Below are 15,206 nucleotides of genomic sequence, written 5' to 3'. Positions count from 1 at the left end.
CTCTTGCGTTAGTGGCAAACACACAAACGGAATACATTCAGCAATTGAGTCCCTTCATTGATAACTTACATTTCGTTTAATGAATGTAAAAACGTTAAACTTAAAAGTTATTTCTTATTTCATAATTTGTGTAATTTTGTTTAATTAATGCAAAATTTAAGAAATTTGCTTTAGATCAATACTAATTCATTTATGTTTTCCGTTTCATGAAACACAGGTTTTTTCCATTTGTTCATTGCGTCTGCAAAGTAGGCGTGGCTTAGGCGACGATATTCCGGTCAGCTATTGGTTTGTTTTGCAAACACCAAAAAGATGCGAGAGGTACTTCACTACAAAAATTTTTGCTGTGTATGTTGCGTTACACAGAATGTATGGTTTATCAAGCTGTTTAAACATAACTTATTCTAAACTGTGAAGGATTCTCATCAGTTAAAATAAAATGAGTGAGAAGTCTATACCCGTGTTGTTGGTCACTGCAAATGTTGGTTCAGTTTTTGAAGATGTAAGTTAACAAAAATATCTTGAAATTTAATATTCTATCTATTGTTTAGTATGGAAAATGTTAAAAAATCTCACAGTTGGTTGCATGACAAAGAAAATTTACAATTAAAGCATTTTGTTTTTGTGTTTAGGCTATGTAGGTTATTTAGGCTCTGTAGGCCTGTCCTATCATGAGCATGATTAATGATAAATGTTTTCAAGTTTAATTATTTATTGATTAATGAGTGTTCGATACTATTTCTTAATATATCATTGTTTCAGAAGTGTGATGTTAAATATAAGTTATATAACTGAATATACCTAAACCTATTTTTTCTAAACTTTGGCCACCATTAGTTTCAAATTAGAAAAATTCTTCATTTATTGTTCGGACGTTGTTGTGAACCGATAGTTTTTATACGGAAGATCCCATTTCCCCACCCATTCATTCCGTAAATGCCAGTTTTATCTCATCATCTCTTACTTACATGTTGGTGAGAGAGTGAAGTGTCTACTCTATTTATTCAAGTAGTATGTATTCAAACACATTGTATATTTTGATCTTTAGAAAAAAATATTGAATAGTTTCATAATGCATGTTGAGTAACAGCTGAATTATCTTTTTATTTCAGCCTTCTGTTATGCTGAAAATATGGACTAAAGAATTTCTGTCTGTAAGTACATAATTTACAGCTTAGTATATATCGTATTACATATGGCACATTTTCCTTATTTAATACCTACTGCTGATTATTTTGGGAAGAGGTGCATCACGAAAAGAAATAAAAATTTCAAAATCAATTTTTTACTTCCTGATATATTTTCTAGGCATTCAATAAAACAGCATTGCGATATTTCAAGTTGTTTACCGGGAATGTATTGCTTTATTAGTTGGTTAGGTTAGCTACATTGAAAATACCATAAATTTCTGTGAACATTTGAATAGGTTAGTTTAGTGGCTTAAATTACTGTAAAACTGTGTGAATGGTTTGTTAGGTTAGGTCAGCTACATTAATTATTCATTATGTATTTAATACATTTTGATAATGTAGTTAACTTAACCCAACAAACCATTATTTTTTTTAAAAAATCTGTAACACGTGCTATTAATCTTACCTCTGAAACATATATTAATCAAAATAACTACATACCAAACCTACAAAATACCTAGAAACTCACCTTCGTAATTACTTGAAACCTCTTGCAACATGCGAATGTCTCAATCAAAGTATTCACATCCTTGGGTCCTATGCTACTGGAAAATAATTCTGTCGTAGTTAATGAAATAATACAATTAAAACTGTGTCATTTTACAGAAAGATAAAATGTCGGGAAGTAAAAACATTTTTTTAAGATTTTTATTTGCTTGTTTTTCTAATGCACACTTCTCCAAGGTAATTACGCTTAGATATTTTTTTATTTATACGTAACCTCATACTATAATCTTGTCTTAGAGCAAAGTTTTCGTCATATTTTTTTTATAGCATCATTTTGTCAAAATCATCCTTCATTAACTTGATTTTATTTTTAATATTAGACTAGAAATAGAGAAAGTTTTCCTTTGGTTGGCTATAAGTCACATGACTGCAGAGAGGGGTGTGAACAGATGAAGACCAATGTGACTACAGCTGCTATAATAGTCTGATTGTAAAAGAAAAAGTGTTTTTGACGTAATAACGTCTTATAAATCGATTCACGCCGGCTGCACGCATGAAAAAGCATGACTCATTGTCACGTTCCGCCTGAGCAGAGCGTGCAAGAACCGGCCAACCACAGTGCAAGAAAATCTTCCATAATATCAAACAGGTTAAGGCGGGCTTTTTAAAAGCAGCAATTTATAAAATTTGATTTATTTGTCCAATTTTGTCATTTCAAATTAACAATTTATTGACATTGTTTTGATTTCTGTTTATTTCTATAACTAATTGTTCGTGATTATATTTAAACAAATTATTTAAATTAAATGTGCAAATACTGTAAATAATATTTGAAAATTAAAAAGTTTGCAAGTTTTCATCAATGTTTTCTTATGACGTTATCACGTAAAATTATCGTCCATAAACTGACTTTATAGACAACCCCTTTTTTTTTATGTAGCTTTGGTAAGATGAATGATTGGTTAAATTCTATATTATTAACGATGCATGCAATACTTACTATGCACCCATAGTCACTTACAGAGCAGACACTTGGACTTTAGATAAGAGCGATGCTAGGAAGATCAGAGGGATAGGAATTAAGTTTACGAGGAGTATGCTGGCAGTTATGAGGCGAGACAAGATCAGAAATAAGATGGTGCCAGCAAGAATGAGATGGTATGGCCAAGTGCAGAGAATGAGAAAAGAGAGGCAGCCTTGCAAAATAATGGGAGTTGAAGGATAAAAGGTAGAAGACTCCAAGGAAGACCAAAGAGGAAGTGGGAAGAGCAGAGAGTTAAAGGAGTGCAGGAGAGAGGAGAAGAATGGAACATAGTGAAGGATGAGGAACGGCATAAGAACAGATGAAGATGGTGGAATTTTATTTAACTGACCTAGACACATTCTAGAAGCAGTTGATGATTATGTTAACTGAGGTAAAGCTATAATGATGATGTAGACCAGCTCTTTAAGGCTCAGATACTTCCACTAACTTAAATTATTGCCTTATCTTTTATCTAAGACAATTTCTTTAGATGGTCCACTAAATAAGCATCATATTTTTTGTTCTGTAGCACATTATATCTATTTATTTATTTATTTATTTATTTATTCGATTTTTGTTCTGTAGATCCCATATGGAGGTAAGGACTCCGGGATATAGAACAAGTCAATTAATACAAATATATACATATATACAAACAAACTGTACAACCACAAAAATTATATATTACACAATACTTTTACATTTCAAAAGTAATAAAAACAAAACATGGGTACATAAAAAAGAACATGGGTACACAAGATATTGTATAAACTTAAGTCTAAACCTCAGAGTGTAGAGTTAGTTTACAAAACTCAATATTTGTCTCGTTTTGTGCTGTATTTAAATAAGATTTACCAGAGTTTAGTTTTCTTATCTGTTATTAGGTCAAAGAATTCTATCAGAGATATGCTGTTTGATATCTGTTCTTTGGAAAAAGTCAGGCAAATATTAAAAAAATAATTTTTGTCCAGTTCAGTGATGGCAACATCCGGCCCGCTGCGTAGTTTCGCAATCTTTGGCCCTCAGATTACTTCCAAAATTGATATCTGGCTCTCAAAAAGAGTTGATATGGCAGTCAGAGTCCTGGCTGGTTGCATCGTGCCCAATCAAAGGCATGGCCAGTTTCATTGTGCCCAATCATAGGAAGGGCTGATTTTATCGTGACCAATCACAGGCATAGCTGGTATTATCATGCCCAGTCACAGGCCTGGCTGGTTGCATCATGCCCAAACACAGACCTGGCTGATTTTATCATGACCAATCAAAGGCATGGCCGGTTTTATTGTGCTCAATCACAGGCCTGGCTGGTTTTATCGTGACCAATCGAAGGCATGGCCGGTTTTTATTGTGTCCAATCATAGGCTTGGCTGGTTGTAGTGTGCCCACAGTCACTAAATTTCTTTTCTGGGTTCCTCTGCTGCGGGTAATACATAGAATATTGCCATTGTATCCTATTTTTGCATATATGTACCTATTTATTAAAAAATAAAGAATCCAATTGACGTGTGTAAATCAGGGCACGCACGTCAGAGTGGTGATTGGAGAGTAGGTAAGTGGCGTGTTCTGCAAACAGCTCCGGGCTGTGAATGGCTGAGAGGCCCCGCGATGTTCCGCGCAGAAGTGTTTGCGTTTGGTTCCCGTGTTAACACAGCAGCTTGTGGCACGCTGTTCTGCAGCTGACACGGCTCAGTTCTGACGGAGCGGTGGTTATAACCGGTTCCGCGCACCTCAGGTCGCTGTGGCTTTTGGTTCTTGCAACAGCTGGTACACTAACGATCCTTTCAGAAGGCCAGAGGAACGGATAGACAATTGGTTGCAGAAAATACTGGTTCCAACATCATCTTCTTTTGAGATAGGTACAGGATAAACACCATTAAAAACATTAGATGGCAAAGAAATTATTTATATTTTAATTATAATGTTAAAGAGTATTCAAAATCTCAGTTATATAAATTTTCATTCCTAGTATAAAAAAAAAAATTCTGGTTAGTATTTTATTTAATATAATTTTAGAGGCACCTCTTGTACAATTTTTATGCTACAAAAATAAATTTTAAAGGAAGTTTTTAATAATTTATATTTTTTTTATAATTCTCTATTTAAAAAAAATATCAATTTTTTTTTTATCTGGTATGCAGTGAAGTATGTATTATTTGAAATCTGACATTTTAGAAGCATGGATATAAATGAACTGAGAGTACTTATTACAGATTCATGTTTATTCTAGGCTGTAATGTAACCTATTACTAGGGACAAGATCATGTGGTGATATGCGTTAAAGACAAAATAACACAGAAAAGCATGTCAGGACACCATTAAACATCTAATTACAAGTTAGCACACCATAAACCACCAAAATGCAACAAAATATCTTGAAATTAATTAGCATATTTAAACTCAACTCGGAATACAATACCGTAATCTTTTAATACATTAAGTTCAATGAATAAATGATTTAGCATGAAGATCCCCTCGTCTTAAATACCTGCCGAGTCCCGACCTGTAAAGATCCCGTAGCCCTCCGAAGCGTCGCGTCATCAGAATCTCGGACAACACTAGAAGCTGCCAGAAAATTGGTATTCTAGTTACGCCACTTCATGCAGACAGCGCTCTGGGAACGTGCCATACCGTCGAGAGACAGGGAGAGAGGCGTCGCTCCCAATCAGATCACCGCAGAGGGATGGGCGCTACCTGTCCGGGAGGTCGGGCCCCCCATGGGCCCCCTTGGCCCCCTTGGCTTCACCTCTAGTATCCTCGTAACAGTATCATCAACCTGAAATGTAACTTCTGCAATCAGTTTTAATTACTTTAACCAGGACGATTGATTGTAATTTTTTTTATGCTTGCTGTTATAGGAAAATGGCCACAGTTCTTACTCACATATTAATTATATTACTATGTAGTAAAGCTCCTAATGGACTTAAATATTCAAGCATAATTTGTGTAATTGTTTTTTATTTACTGTATTATTTTTCCGCAATCCCACATGGAGTAGAAACTCCGGGATGTAGAACATGACAATTCATGACATGAAAAATATATGCGCATGAATTGTGATTTACATAAATTGAAGAAATTTAAAAAAAAAACATGTTTACCTCCTTAAAATATAATATACTTACATAGTTCCTGTCTAGAGAAATTAGTGTATTGTGTACACATAAAAATGGTAAAATTAAGTTCAGGTAAATGTTTTCATGAAGCAAATTTAGCATATTATACATTAGACGTACTTGTTGAATGTGAAACAAATAACTCTTTTGCCATGATTTGGTATGTCCTAACACTATTAGTTTTTGTAATTAATTATTAATCATTCATTTTCTAGACTGTTTCGAGGCTCGAACCGAAATTTTTAGCGCTGCACTGTCAAGAGGTGGGCGGCAAGAATTATGAAAGGAGCATGAAGAATGTTGAATACTTTGTAAGGTGCGTATACTTAGATGTCAAGTCACTATGCGACTAACCATTGCAACAGAGCTGGAAGTAATTAGAAAAATTTTTATTTTCTCTGATAGATTTTGAAACATTTGAATTTCATTTACCTACATTTTTTTCTTAAATGAATAAATTGTGTCTAATTTGTAGTTTCCTTAATCTTTTTTTGTGTATATCTTAAATTCAATTTTTTTTTAAATTTCAGGTTACTGATGAACAGTGAAGAGCTTCGGCTGTTTGACAAAGTTCACGTTTATCTCGACGAAGACTACTCATCAGCTGAAAATTTTACGGTACAGTATCCGAAGTGTTGCCATTCTATAAATTTAGTACGTTGCTGCTTTTTTTAAATATTTTTTCTTGAGCAAATGTCAGAGGGATCGTTTCTTTGTTCCAGGCTTTGGGAAACTTGTATTTTATCCACGAGTCAATAACAGATGTCTTAGTTTGGGATTTTGCAGGTAAACAAATTTTTGCTGTGTGTCAGCATGTTTTTTTTTTGCACCTTTTTTTTATAATGCATTGTTTTTTTTCTCGGCAGTGAATGAAGAGCGGTGTTTTTTTCAGGATCTAATACATAGTTTGGCACGTATTTTATCTTCTTAAGGCCATGTAACGATGTGCAAACCACACAGTTCCAAAAACATTAGACCCAGGCCCCTTCATGGAGCTCCAAAATATAAGTTTCATTGTGAATGTTGTTTCACGTCTGCTCAGGTATGCATTCCTTTACCTTACGCGGGAGAACGCTATGCACTAACACCTAGGGCATAGGGCGTAATCAGAGTTGTAACTTTGACCACAATGCACAACTACTAACATTTGTATACTTCTAAGATGTTATGAATGAAAACGGAATTAAAATATAGTTGTAGTTTTAAAATGACTTTCACGTCTTTTATTCCAAATCCGCCATGATTTCAATTTATTTAAGCATCGAGTCAGTACTTATGTGGTTCGAAGTCCACTTTCAGACAAACAATTTTATTTTGATTCAACTTCGTATTTATTGTATTGCAAATTTTTTTTTTTTTTCATCAGGTCATTTTATTTCAGGTTGAGAAGCCATTTTATTTCAGTACATATTCCTACTTCCTAGAGTATGTGTTTAGGATATTACTAGTTGAAAAATGTTCCATCACAGTAGTTTACAACACTACAATAACACACACATACCAGTATTCTAATTGTATATTAAAATCTAAATGTTTAAAAAATTTCATTTGGAAGACGTACTGTAAAAACTCTGCCTCAATATTCAAAGTAACTCTTAAATTTTTATGTTGAACGTTATTAATGATTGCTTTACTCACATCATTCCATATCGTTTATTATTGGACACTACAAAATGATGTTCCTGCTTAGCCGTTACACTGGAAATTGTGTTAATTAAATTACATTTAGCTGTATTCGCTGCTCACGCATTACCTATCCTGTTTTGCTGCACATGTTTTGTTACAATTGGCTTCCATTGCTGCTTTGTTTAGAAAAATAAATTGTACCCTGTTATCAAAATAGCAGTTGCCGTTTTTGAAATTTTAGAACATCTTACTTGTACGTACATGCATCTGCAAGCAGCGCCATGTTGGGTGAATTGCATGGTTGGCTTAGTTATGGATCGCTTCTCATAAGCATGCATGATTATCAGGTAATTTATGTTGTCAGATGATATCAGGCTGCCATGTGGTTTTCTTTATAATTGCTTTTTGTGCAGGTTAGTGTGGTCTTGTGATTGCTTGCATATTTTTGAGAGAAACATGTCTTCATTTTGGTGTTTTCATTGCTTTATATTGTTGTTTCAAAGTGGCGTAGCAATACTATGACAGGAATTTTTTACCTGTTAATATTGTGTGGCCCAGTTTCCTTTGCAAAAAAATGGAACCTTCGTGGGGGCGAGATGAACACAGCCCATGCCGTGATTTTTGGGGTTTTTATTCCCGGTGGATCGCAGTTTACTGTGTGGGAAGCGAGGTGAGACCTCAGGCAGACAGGATTGTCATTTCCCTGTGCAAAGGCAGGTAACCCCTTGGCAAGACGTGTCGGACGCAACTGCCGCAACAAACGATAGCGTGTTACAAATTCAAAGCAACACCATCTATTGACGAAGTTCTAAACTAAACTGTTATTAGTGCCTTTAGTTTAGTAGCAGCCCCGAGCAGATAGGTCTCGCCAAGGAGAAGGATAGGAAGTTGCAAGACCTTACTATATGACAGTGTGGCAGACAAAGCAAAATGACACAAACTCACTGTTTGTCAGTGACCTACCTCCTATGATTATCTATTATAAAACTGAATTTACCCCTTTTTCACTCCCTTAGGGATGTTATGAATGAAAACAGAATTAAAATATAGTTTTTTTTTTTTTTTTTTTTTTTAAATTACTTCCATGACTTTTATTCCAAATCCGCTATGATTTTAATTTATTTAAGCATCGAGTTAGTGCTTAAGTGGTTTGAAGTCCGCTTTCAGACAAACTGTTTTATTCCAATTCAACTTCCTTTTTGTTGTATTTCAGGAATATTTTTTTTTTGCATTACGTAATTTTATTTCGGGTTGAGAAGCCACTCTCTGGCCCATAAGCTATCTATATGTTGATCCGTTGCTCCGTTGCTGCAGGAAAGAAGGAAAAACACATTTTCGCATCCGTAACACTAGTAGGGATTACAGAGAAGTGGTACGAAGGTGAGTGTTTGTTGTGGAGGGCCAGCGGCCACCCAGCTGTCCCGAGCGCTCGGGCGAAGCAGCGGAAGGAAGCGGTGTGTTTAGAGATGTTGGAGCTCTGGAGCGATGCCAGGCGCCGGTGCCAAGTCACGGGCGGCAGTCTCGCGAGGGGGGACGCGTCGGGGCTACTCCCCGTTTCAGGAGCATTCGCAGTTTTAAAACTAATAGTTATCTTTCAGCAAACAGTTTGGCAGAATTTGTTTCATGTGGCAGCTTTTTATGGGATTGGTGCATTGTATGCTACTAAATGTACACGAGACCTTCAATTACATTATTTAAAATAACGAGATGAACTATATATATACATGCTTTGTATCTGTTTGTTGATTTTATTCTGTCTGTGCAGAGTGTTCTTGATGTAAAGATTTACCATGCGTATTCATGTCTCGCGAAAGTCGTGGTCGGTGGTTTTTCTCGAGGTACTCCCGTTTCTTCTCCCGCGCAGTCGGTCAATGCTTCTGTGGCATCTCGTCTCCTTTCGTCGGCTGTAATGACCCCGTCTTGACGAGATGTTGAGCTCGATCCATTTTCACATTGCCACTGTTCATCCACTTGGTCCTAGGAAGCTTTTCATTCTCTTGACAATGTTGATATTTGACTTTTCGCCAGAAGTCGGACTCTGGAATTCTCTGTAGGCATCCACACATTTACAAGTTTTGTATCGTATATTTACATAGAAATATTATTGAACTATTATCAACTTTTAGCTATACGTGAAAATATATCCGCACTAGCTTTCGTCAGTGGCAATTCAATTTTCTAAAATAATAAATGGCTATTAGTCACTATTCTTGAATATATGATTTAATTTTGATGGTTTTAAAAAAAAAACACGCAAAAGGTTTGTATAAAAATATTCCTCTCTAAACATAAAAGACAAAAATCCCCTGTGTTAAAAACACAGTAAAGTTGTTTGTTGCGGATCATTTAAAATTAGCATTGATAATAACATAAGCTAATAGCTTGCTATTACAGTTTTCTGTAACTTGTTATCCCTGCACCTATAATTTGTTAAGTGGTTTTCTTTGAAATATTTGAAGGTAATTTAATGGTTTTTTACATCCATTTGTCATTGATTATTTAACTACGAGTCTGTGACTGATGTGCATGCTGTGTTTGCTTGTGTTCCACAATACGATGCAATGTAACATTGTGCGTGCGTTCCAGCCAAGACCTTTGTCGAAGCCACGGGGAAAGAGGTTCATTGTGGTAACATTGAAGCTGTCAGTAGCAAAGAAAAATCCAAATTCCCACAGGATTTTTTTCCAGAGGTAAGAAATTGAACTTTTAAGTTATATCAGCTTTTTTTATGTAAACACATTTGAGTTAAATAATAATATTTGAGATGTTATGTATTTGTTGTAGTATCCTTCTCAATTGCAATGGTCAAGTTTTAAAATTGATGTCTCAACAAATATTTAATTTTTGTTAACAATGTTCCACACATTCACACGAACTGGTGCAATGCAGCTGAGAAGGATTGCCCGAGAAGTTATGTAGTTACATTTTGCAAGTTGATTTGAATGATTGTCCTGTTACCCATTTTGTTTCATTGATATAAACTAAGTATTCATAATGTCACAATTTTCATTTTTACAATGTCTGTGTCACTGCCATAAAACAATGAGCCTTAGCAGATCAAAGCTGGGAATGATAGTTCATCAATATACATTTGGATTTTATAACATTTACATGTTAACTTAAATTCTCACCAAGTTTTATAAATGTAATAGGCCCCTTCACATTGAATTCATCATGCTATAGTTTAAATTAATATTGCTCTGCAACATTTCACTCTATTGTTATGATACAATTTTATTTTTGGTGTTACGTGACACTGCATGTTTAATACGTACTTTTTTAAGCTGTTGAAAGGGTAGCTAACACAGTATGTAACATAATTACATAAATTCACAGTATATACAGCTATACATGTCTGGGGTTTGGCTGGAATTTTTCCACAGAACCTTTAAGTCTAAAATATGTAGTATATTGACTTAGTGTGGAAGATTTCTGTTTTTTTTTTTTTTTTGTATGATTTGCCACTAGGATTTCCTAAAACCTGTAACATTTTAATTTGAAAATCCTTTTGTTGATTCAACTTAAAAATAAGAGTATTTTTAATATGTTTAACCATCATCACAGATTATAAGTTACATATTAAAAGCATGTATGTACTATGGCGCAGAAAACCAAACTAAAATTTCTGGATAAATCTTGTCTTCATGCGTGTTACTTTTTATTTAAATTTTTGTAAATGAGGTTTACTTCCTGTATATCTATCAATAAAAGATAATTAAAATTATTTGAAGTGTAGAATATCAACATATTGAAATAAATATTAACCGTTTTTGCAGCATTCGCAATTCTGCCGTCAAAATAATACCAAAAAAAACTTATTTTACCTCATGTTGAAATTTTTATATTACATTTAATCATATGCACGTTAATATTTATGGTGTGTACTTCAAAAGAAAGTCAGGGGATTTTTTCTCTTAAATTTCTGGAAAACAGGGAAAAGTTTGGTAATTCTAAGATTCTATATAATGTATTTTTTTTTTAATTAATTTTTACTTAAGCCTGCAATTAGTAATTTCATTATACTGTATTGTCTATGTTTTGTATTTATTTGTATGCATTTTATATTTTGATGTTTATTTTTAATAGTTATACTTATTTTAACTTTACTTGTTTGTTTGTATTTTGTTTGTATTGTTTATATGTTGTCCTTGTATATATGTGTCGTGCCCACCGCTTAAGTCCTCGGCTGTTGGTGGGCATGTTACAATATTAATAAATAAATAAATAAAATAATAATTTCTGTAGCATCCACGAGAATTGACAGTCAAATTATTCAATTCAAAATGGTTGGCCGCTCGCGGACTCCCGAGACGAGTGGACCTTCGTCGCCTTGAGCGTCCGGCCCCGGTCGACTCCTCGCCTATCGCCAGCGCGCCGGGGAACTGAAGCCGTGCACTTCCTGCCGCGCGGTGTATCGCTCCTTCCAGTCTCCTGCCTCTTATCAGGCGCGGCGCTGATTAGGCAGCCATCGGGACCCCGTCCGATAGTCGCGTTTGCACAGCCGGCAGCAATCACAACGAGCAACCTGGCTCCTTCCCCGGACACTTGTCTTCAGTGTTCGTGTCTCTCGCAATGCGCGGCAGGGTTCACAAGCCTCCTTAGCATCCTCAAAAAATCCTTAGGTTTTTTTTTTTCTCCTTCATTGAATAATGGTCCTTAAATTAACCAAGCAATCTAAAAAACTCTTTAATAAGGACTGATTATGTGTAAGTAATGAATAAATGTGGGTATTGTAAATATTCTTTTGTTTTTATACTTCTGCGACAAACAACTGTTTATGTTTGTGCGGTTTAAGTTGTTTGTATTTTTGTATCTCACCTTTAAAATGAAAAAGTGTATTTTTTACTGCCTTTTCATTCAGTTTATAAAGTAATTGTAATTTGTGATGAAATTAAATGTTAGAGTTACAAATTTCGGATTGACATTGTACTTGTGGGTTAGATGATTCTGGACAGTAGGAATTTATCTGAAAGAAGGTTTAGTCATGCAAGGAATTATTATTTTTTTTTTGCATTTATAAGTTAACATTGTTATTTTCTCAAAGGACTTTGTGATATCTATATAAATAAAAATGTGAATGTTCCTTCGTTCAAAATCTTAAATCTCCTAAAGTTCTTCACCGATTGCTTTGAAATTTTAACACAACGGTGCAGTCAAATACACGCATGTTTTTATATACCCATGTCACACCTGTGACAGGTTAAAAGATAGATAAAAATATAGATGGTTATTTTTATATATATATTGTCACACACACATTTACAAATCTTAAATAATAGAATAAATAAAATAGTTTAATAAATATTCCATCCAATTAAACACAATTAAATCCATCGAAAACTATATTGAGGTTTCTTTAACTTCCTGTGGGGGGGGGGGGGGGGGGCGTAACTCAGTACATACTCGCTTTGCCTCAACTTATAATTTGCGAAAGGCATTAATCGCAATTCCTCTTAACTTAATAACACACTTTAATGTACCTAGGATCGAAGTGAATAGGTTCGTCATCCGTTACTGTATGTCTGGTGAGTGGTGAACTAAAGGAGATTTTTAAAAATAACTTAATACTAAATGAAAATGACATTATTTTTAAATTTAAAGAAGCAAAATCAGTCTCCAAGAACATGTACAGATAGTGATTAAAATACGACAACAATCTCTTCAGTACTTGACTACTGAATGACCATACAAGAGAGAGAAAGAGAACTTCACTAAGTTGTTCCCTAATCCGTCCTAATACATTACACCATAATTTATAATTAAAATTAAAACAAAGAAAATTCAATACTCACATTTTCCAATAAGCAGAACATCTCTTGATCCCTTACTTTAAAATTAACATAGGGGCCTATCCTGCCTTTGACAACCCGAACGAACATTACATTTCCAAACTATGACTCTAATGACTCGTGACCCCTGACGAGAGGCATAGCCTCCGCCAGAGTGAGCTTAAAGACGATTACATCCCGAACGAACTAACTAAACGACTCGATACCACTGGAGAGAAGCATATCCTACGCCTGAGTAAGCCCCGAGATAACACTCACTTGCGCTTAAATTCGCGCGCACCGCCGCGCCTAGCATAACAAACGCTGATTATTGAAGCCATATTTACTAAGCAACTAACCAGGACAGCTGAGAAGGCTACCCCCCTCTACCCCGACGTACAGGCCACACCGGGCGGCCTGTTACGACAGCGCGCGGCCGAACAAACAAAAAAACAAAAGATGTGCAATCTGCAAGCCAGCAGTGCGCCGCGCCGGCCCCGTGCCCCAATTACTTGTTCACGCCACTTGCGCCGACGAGTGAACAGAGCAGCCAGCCCAGAGTCCCGTCAGTAAAGTCCCCAAATTTAATTTCAAAAACCCTGCAAAATTTCCAACCGCGACAATATATATATCGTACTGTCAAAGTAATACGGCCACATGTCAAAAGTAGAAACTTTTAACATAGTTAAACAAGAGGCTATATTATTGCAATAACATAGTTAAGTTTCAGACTTGCGTCCATCGCAACATCGTGTTTTGACCGTTATTTTTCAAAATTCAGGTATGGCCTTATTACATTGGTAAGTTTGGCAGATGTTGTTTCCATTGGCAATCTTAACTCAAATTCACATTTTTTGAGATATGGCTCTATTACTTCGACAGTGCGATATATGTTTTTGTGTTCATCTTCTGTTTTGTAAAGATAAAGATATAGATAGGAAGATATAGACATAGAGAGATAGATAGAAGGGGAGATACAGATATATAAAAGGAGAGATAGGGGTACAGATAGGGAGATATATTGAGATATAAATAGAAACATTGATACATAGAGAGATATATATAGTGATATAGAGGGAGAGATATGGGCTTCAAAATCCATTGCATAAGTACTGTATTAGCATTTGTTTTTTTGGAGGAAGATAAATATTACCTAGTGTCAAGAAATTGTCTGGAGTGGTTTTAATTTTATCCAAACCGCTTCTATTCTGGGCTAATCATAGTTCTGTGAGGACTGAACAGATAAGAATTTCTGTTTATTGACTGCAGTCAAGACAACACCACCTCATCATTAAATAATTGTCCGTGAAATAGTGTGAGTTGATACTATAATCATTGAACCAAGTTTCAATCAGACAAATTGTCATATTGAGTGTTTATAAGGCTTTCGAAAAAAATTCTATGGATTTGGTTCTAAGACCTCTAACGTTTTGATAAGCTATTTTCCATTCACTAAAATTGATTAATTATTAATGATAAGAAAATTGAAAAAAAAAATCAAAATGCCATTTGTTTCATAGCGTTATGGCCTTGGCTTCTCTATGCATGTCAAGTTATTATATTTCAACTTCATTATTCTTTATGATTAGAATTTCTACGAATGTTTCGCCATATACGTTAAGTATTGGATATTACTGCTTTGGTGTTAATTTTTGCACCAGATATATTTTATTCGTTATTTGCCAAATTTTTAAAAAAGTCAGGCATACATTATTATGATTTTAATATCAGCCTAAATAATTTCATCGTGTACATGCGCCAAAAATACTTTGCTGTATTCGTCAAACACATGAATTGAAGTATTTGAGTAAACATTAATACAACCTAAAAAAAAAAAAAATTACAAATTATGAGTTTGGGAGGGGCTGTCGCCCCCACCACCTCCCCCCCCCCCCCCCCATCAACTCACCCCACACCCCTCTGGGTCTAAACTAGTGTTCTGTCTTTTTTTTTTTTTTGTAATGCACCTGTAGATAGGAGTTTGAGTGGTAACCATATAATATTTAATGCATAATAATAAAAAATGAACTTTATTACT

General features: G+C 34.9%; 1 protein-coding gene across 2 annotated transcripts in view; it reads left to right on the top strand.

Annotated features, from left to right (window-relative positions):
- The first annotated feature begins 222 nt into the window (after positions 1-222).
- Positions 223-15,206, top strand: part of LOC134537094 (uncharacterized) — a 36,841-nt gene continuing 21,857 nt past the window's right edge. The window contains exons 1-6 of one of the 2 annotated variants that reach the window (XM_063377366.1): positions 223-502; positions 1,113-1,154; positions 5,990-6,090; positions 6,305-6,392; positions 6,497-6,560; positions 9,987-10,090. In XM_063377366.1, the coding sequence (XP_063233436.1) occupies positions 440-502; positions 1,113-1,154; positions 5,990-6,090; positions 6,305-6,392; positions 6,497-6,560; positions 9,987-10,090 (462 nt within the window). In that variant the 5' untranslated portion in view covers positions 223-439. Of the gene's footprint in view, positions 503-1,112; positions 1,155-5,989; positions 6,091-6,304; positions 6,393-6,496; positions 6,561-6,666; positions 6,817-9,986; positions 10,091-15,206 lie in introns of those variants that run through there. The other variant, XM_063377367.1, reaches the window with a different exon arrangement.

This window comes from Bacillus rossius, chromosome 11 (assembly GCF_032445375.1).
Source record: "Bacillus rossius redtenbacheri isolate Brsri chromosome 11, Brsri_v3, whole genome shotgun sequence".
NCBI lineage: Eukaryota > Metazoa > Arthropoda > Insecta > Phasmatodea > Bacillidae > Bacillus > Bacillus rossius.
The sequence above is the reverse complement of the archived record's forward strand: the minus strand, read 5'-3'. Positions and strand labels throughout refer to the sequence as shown.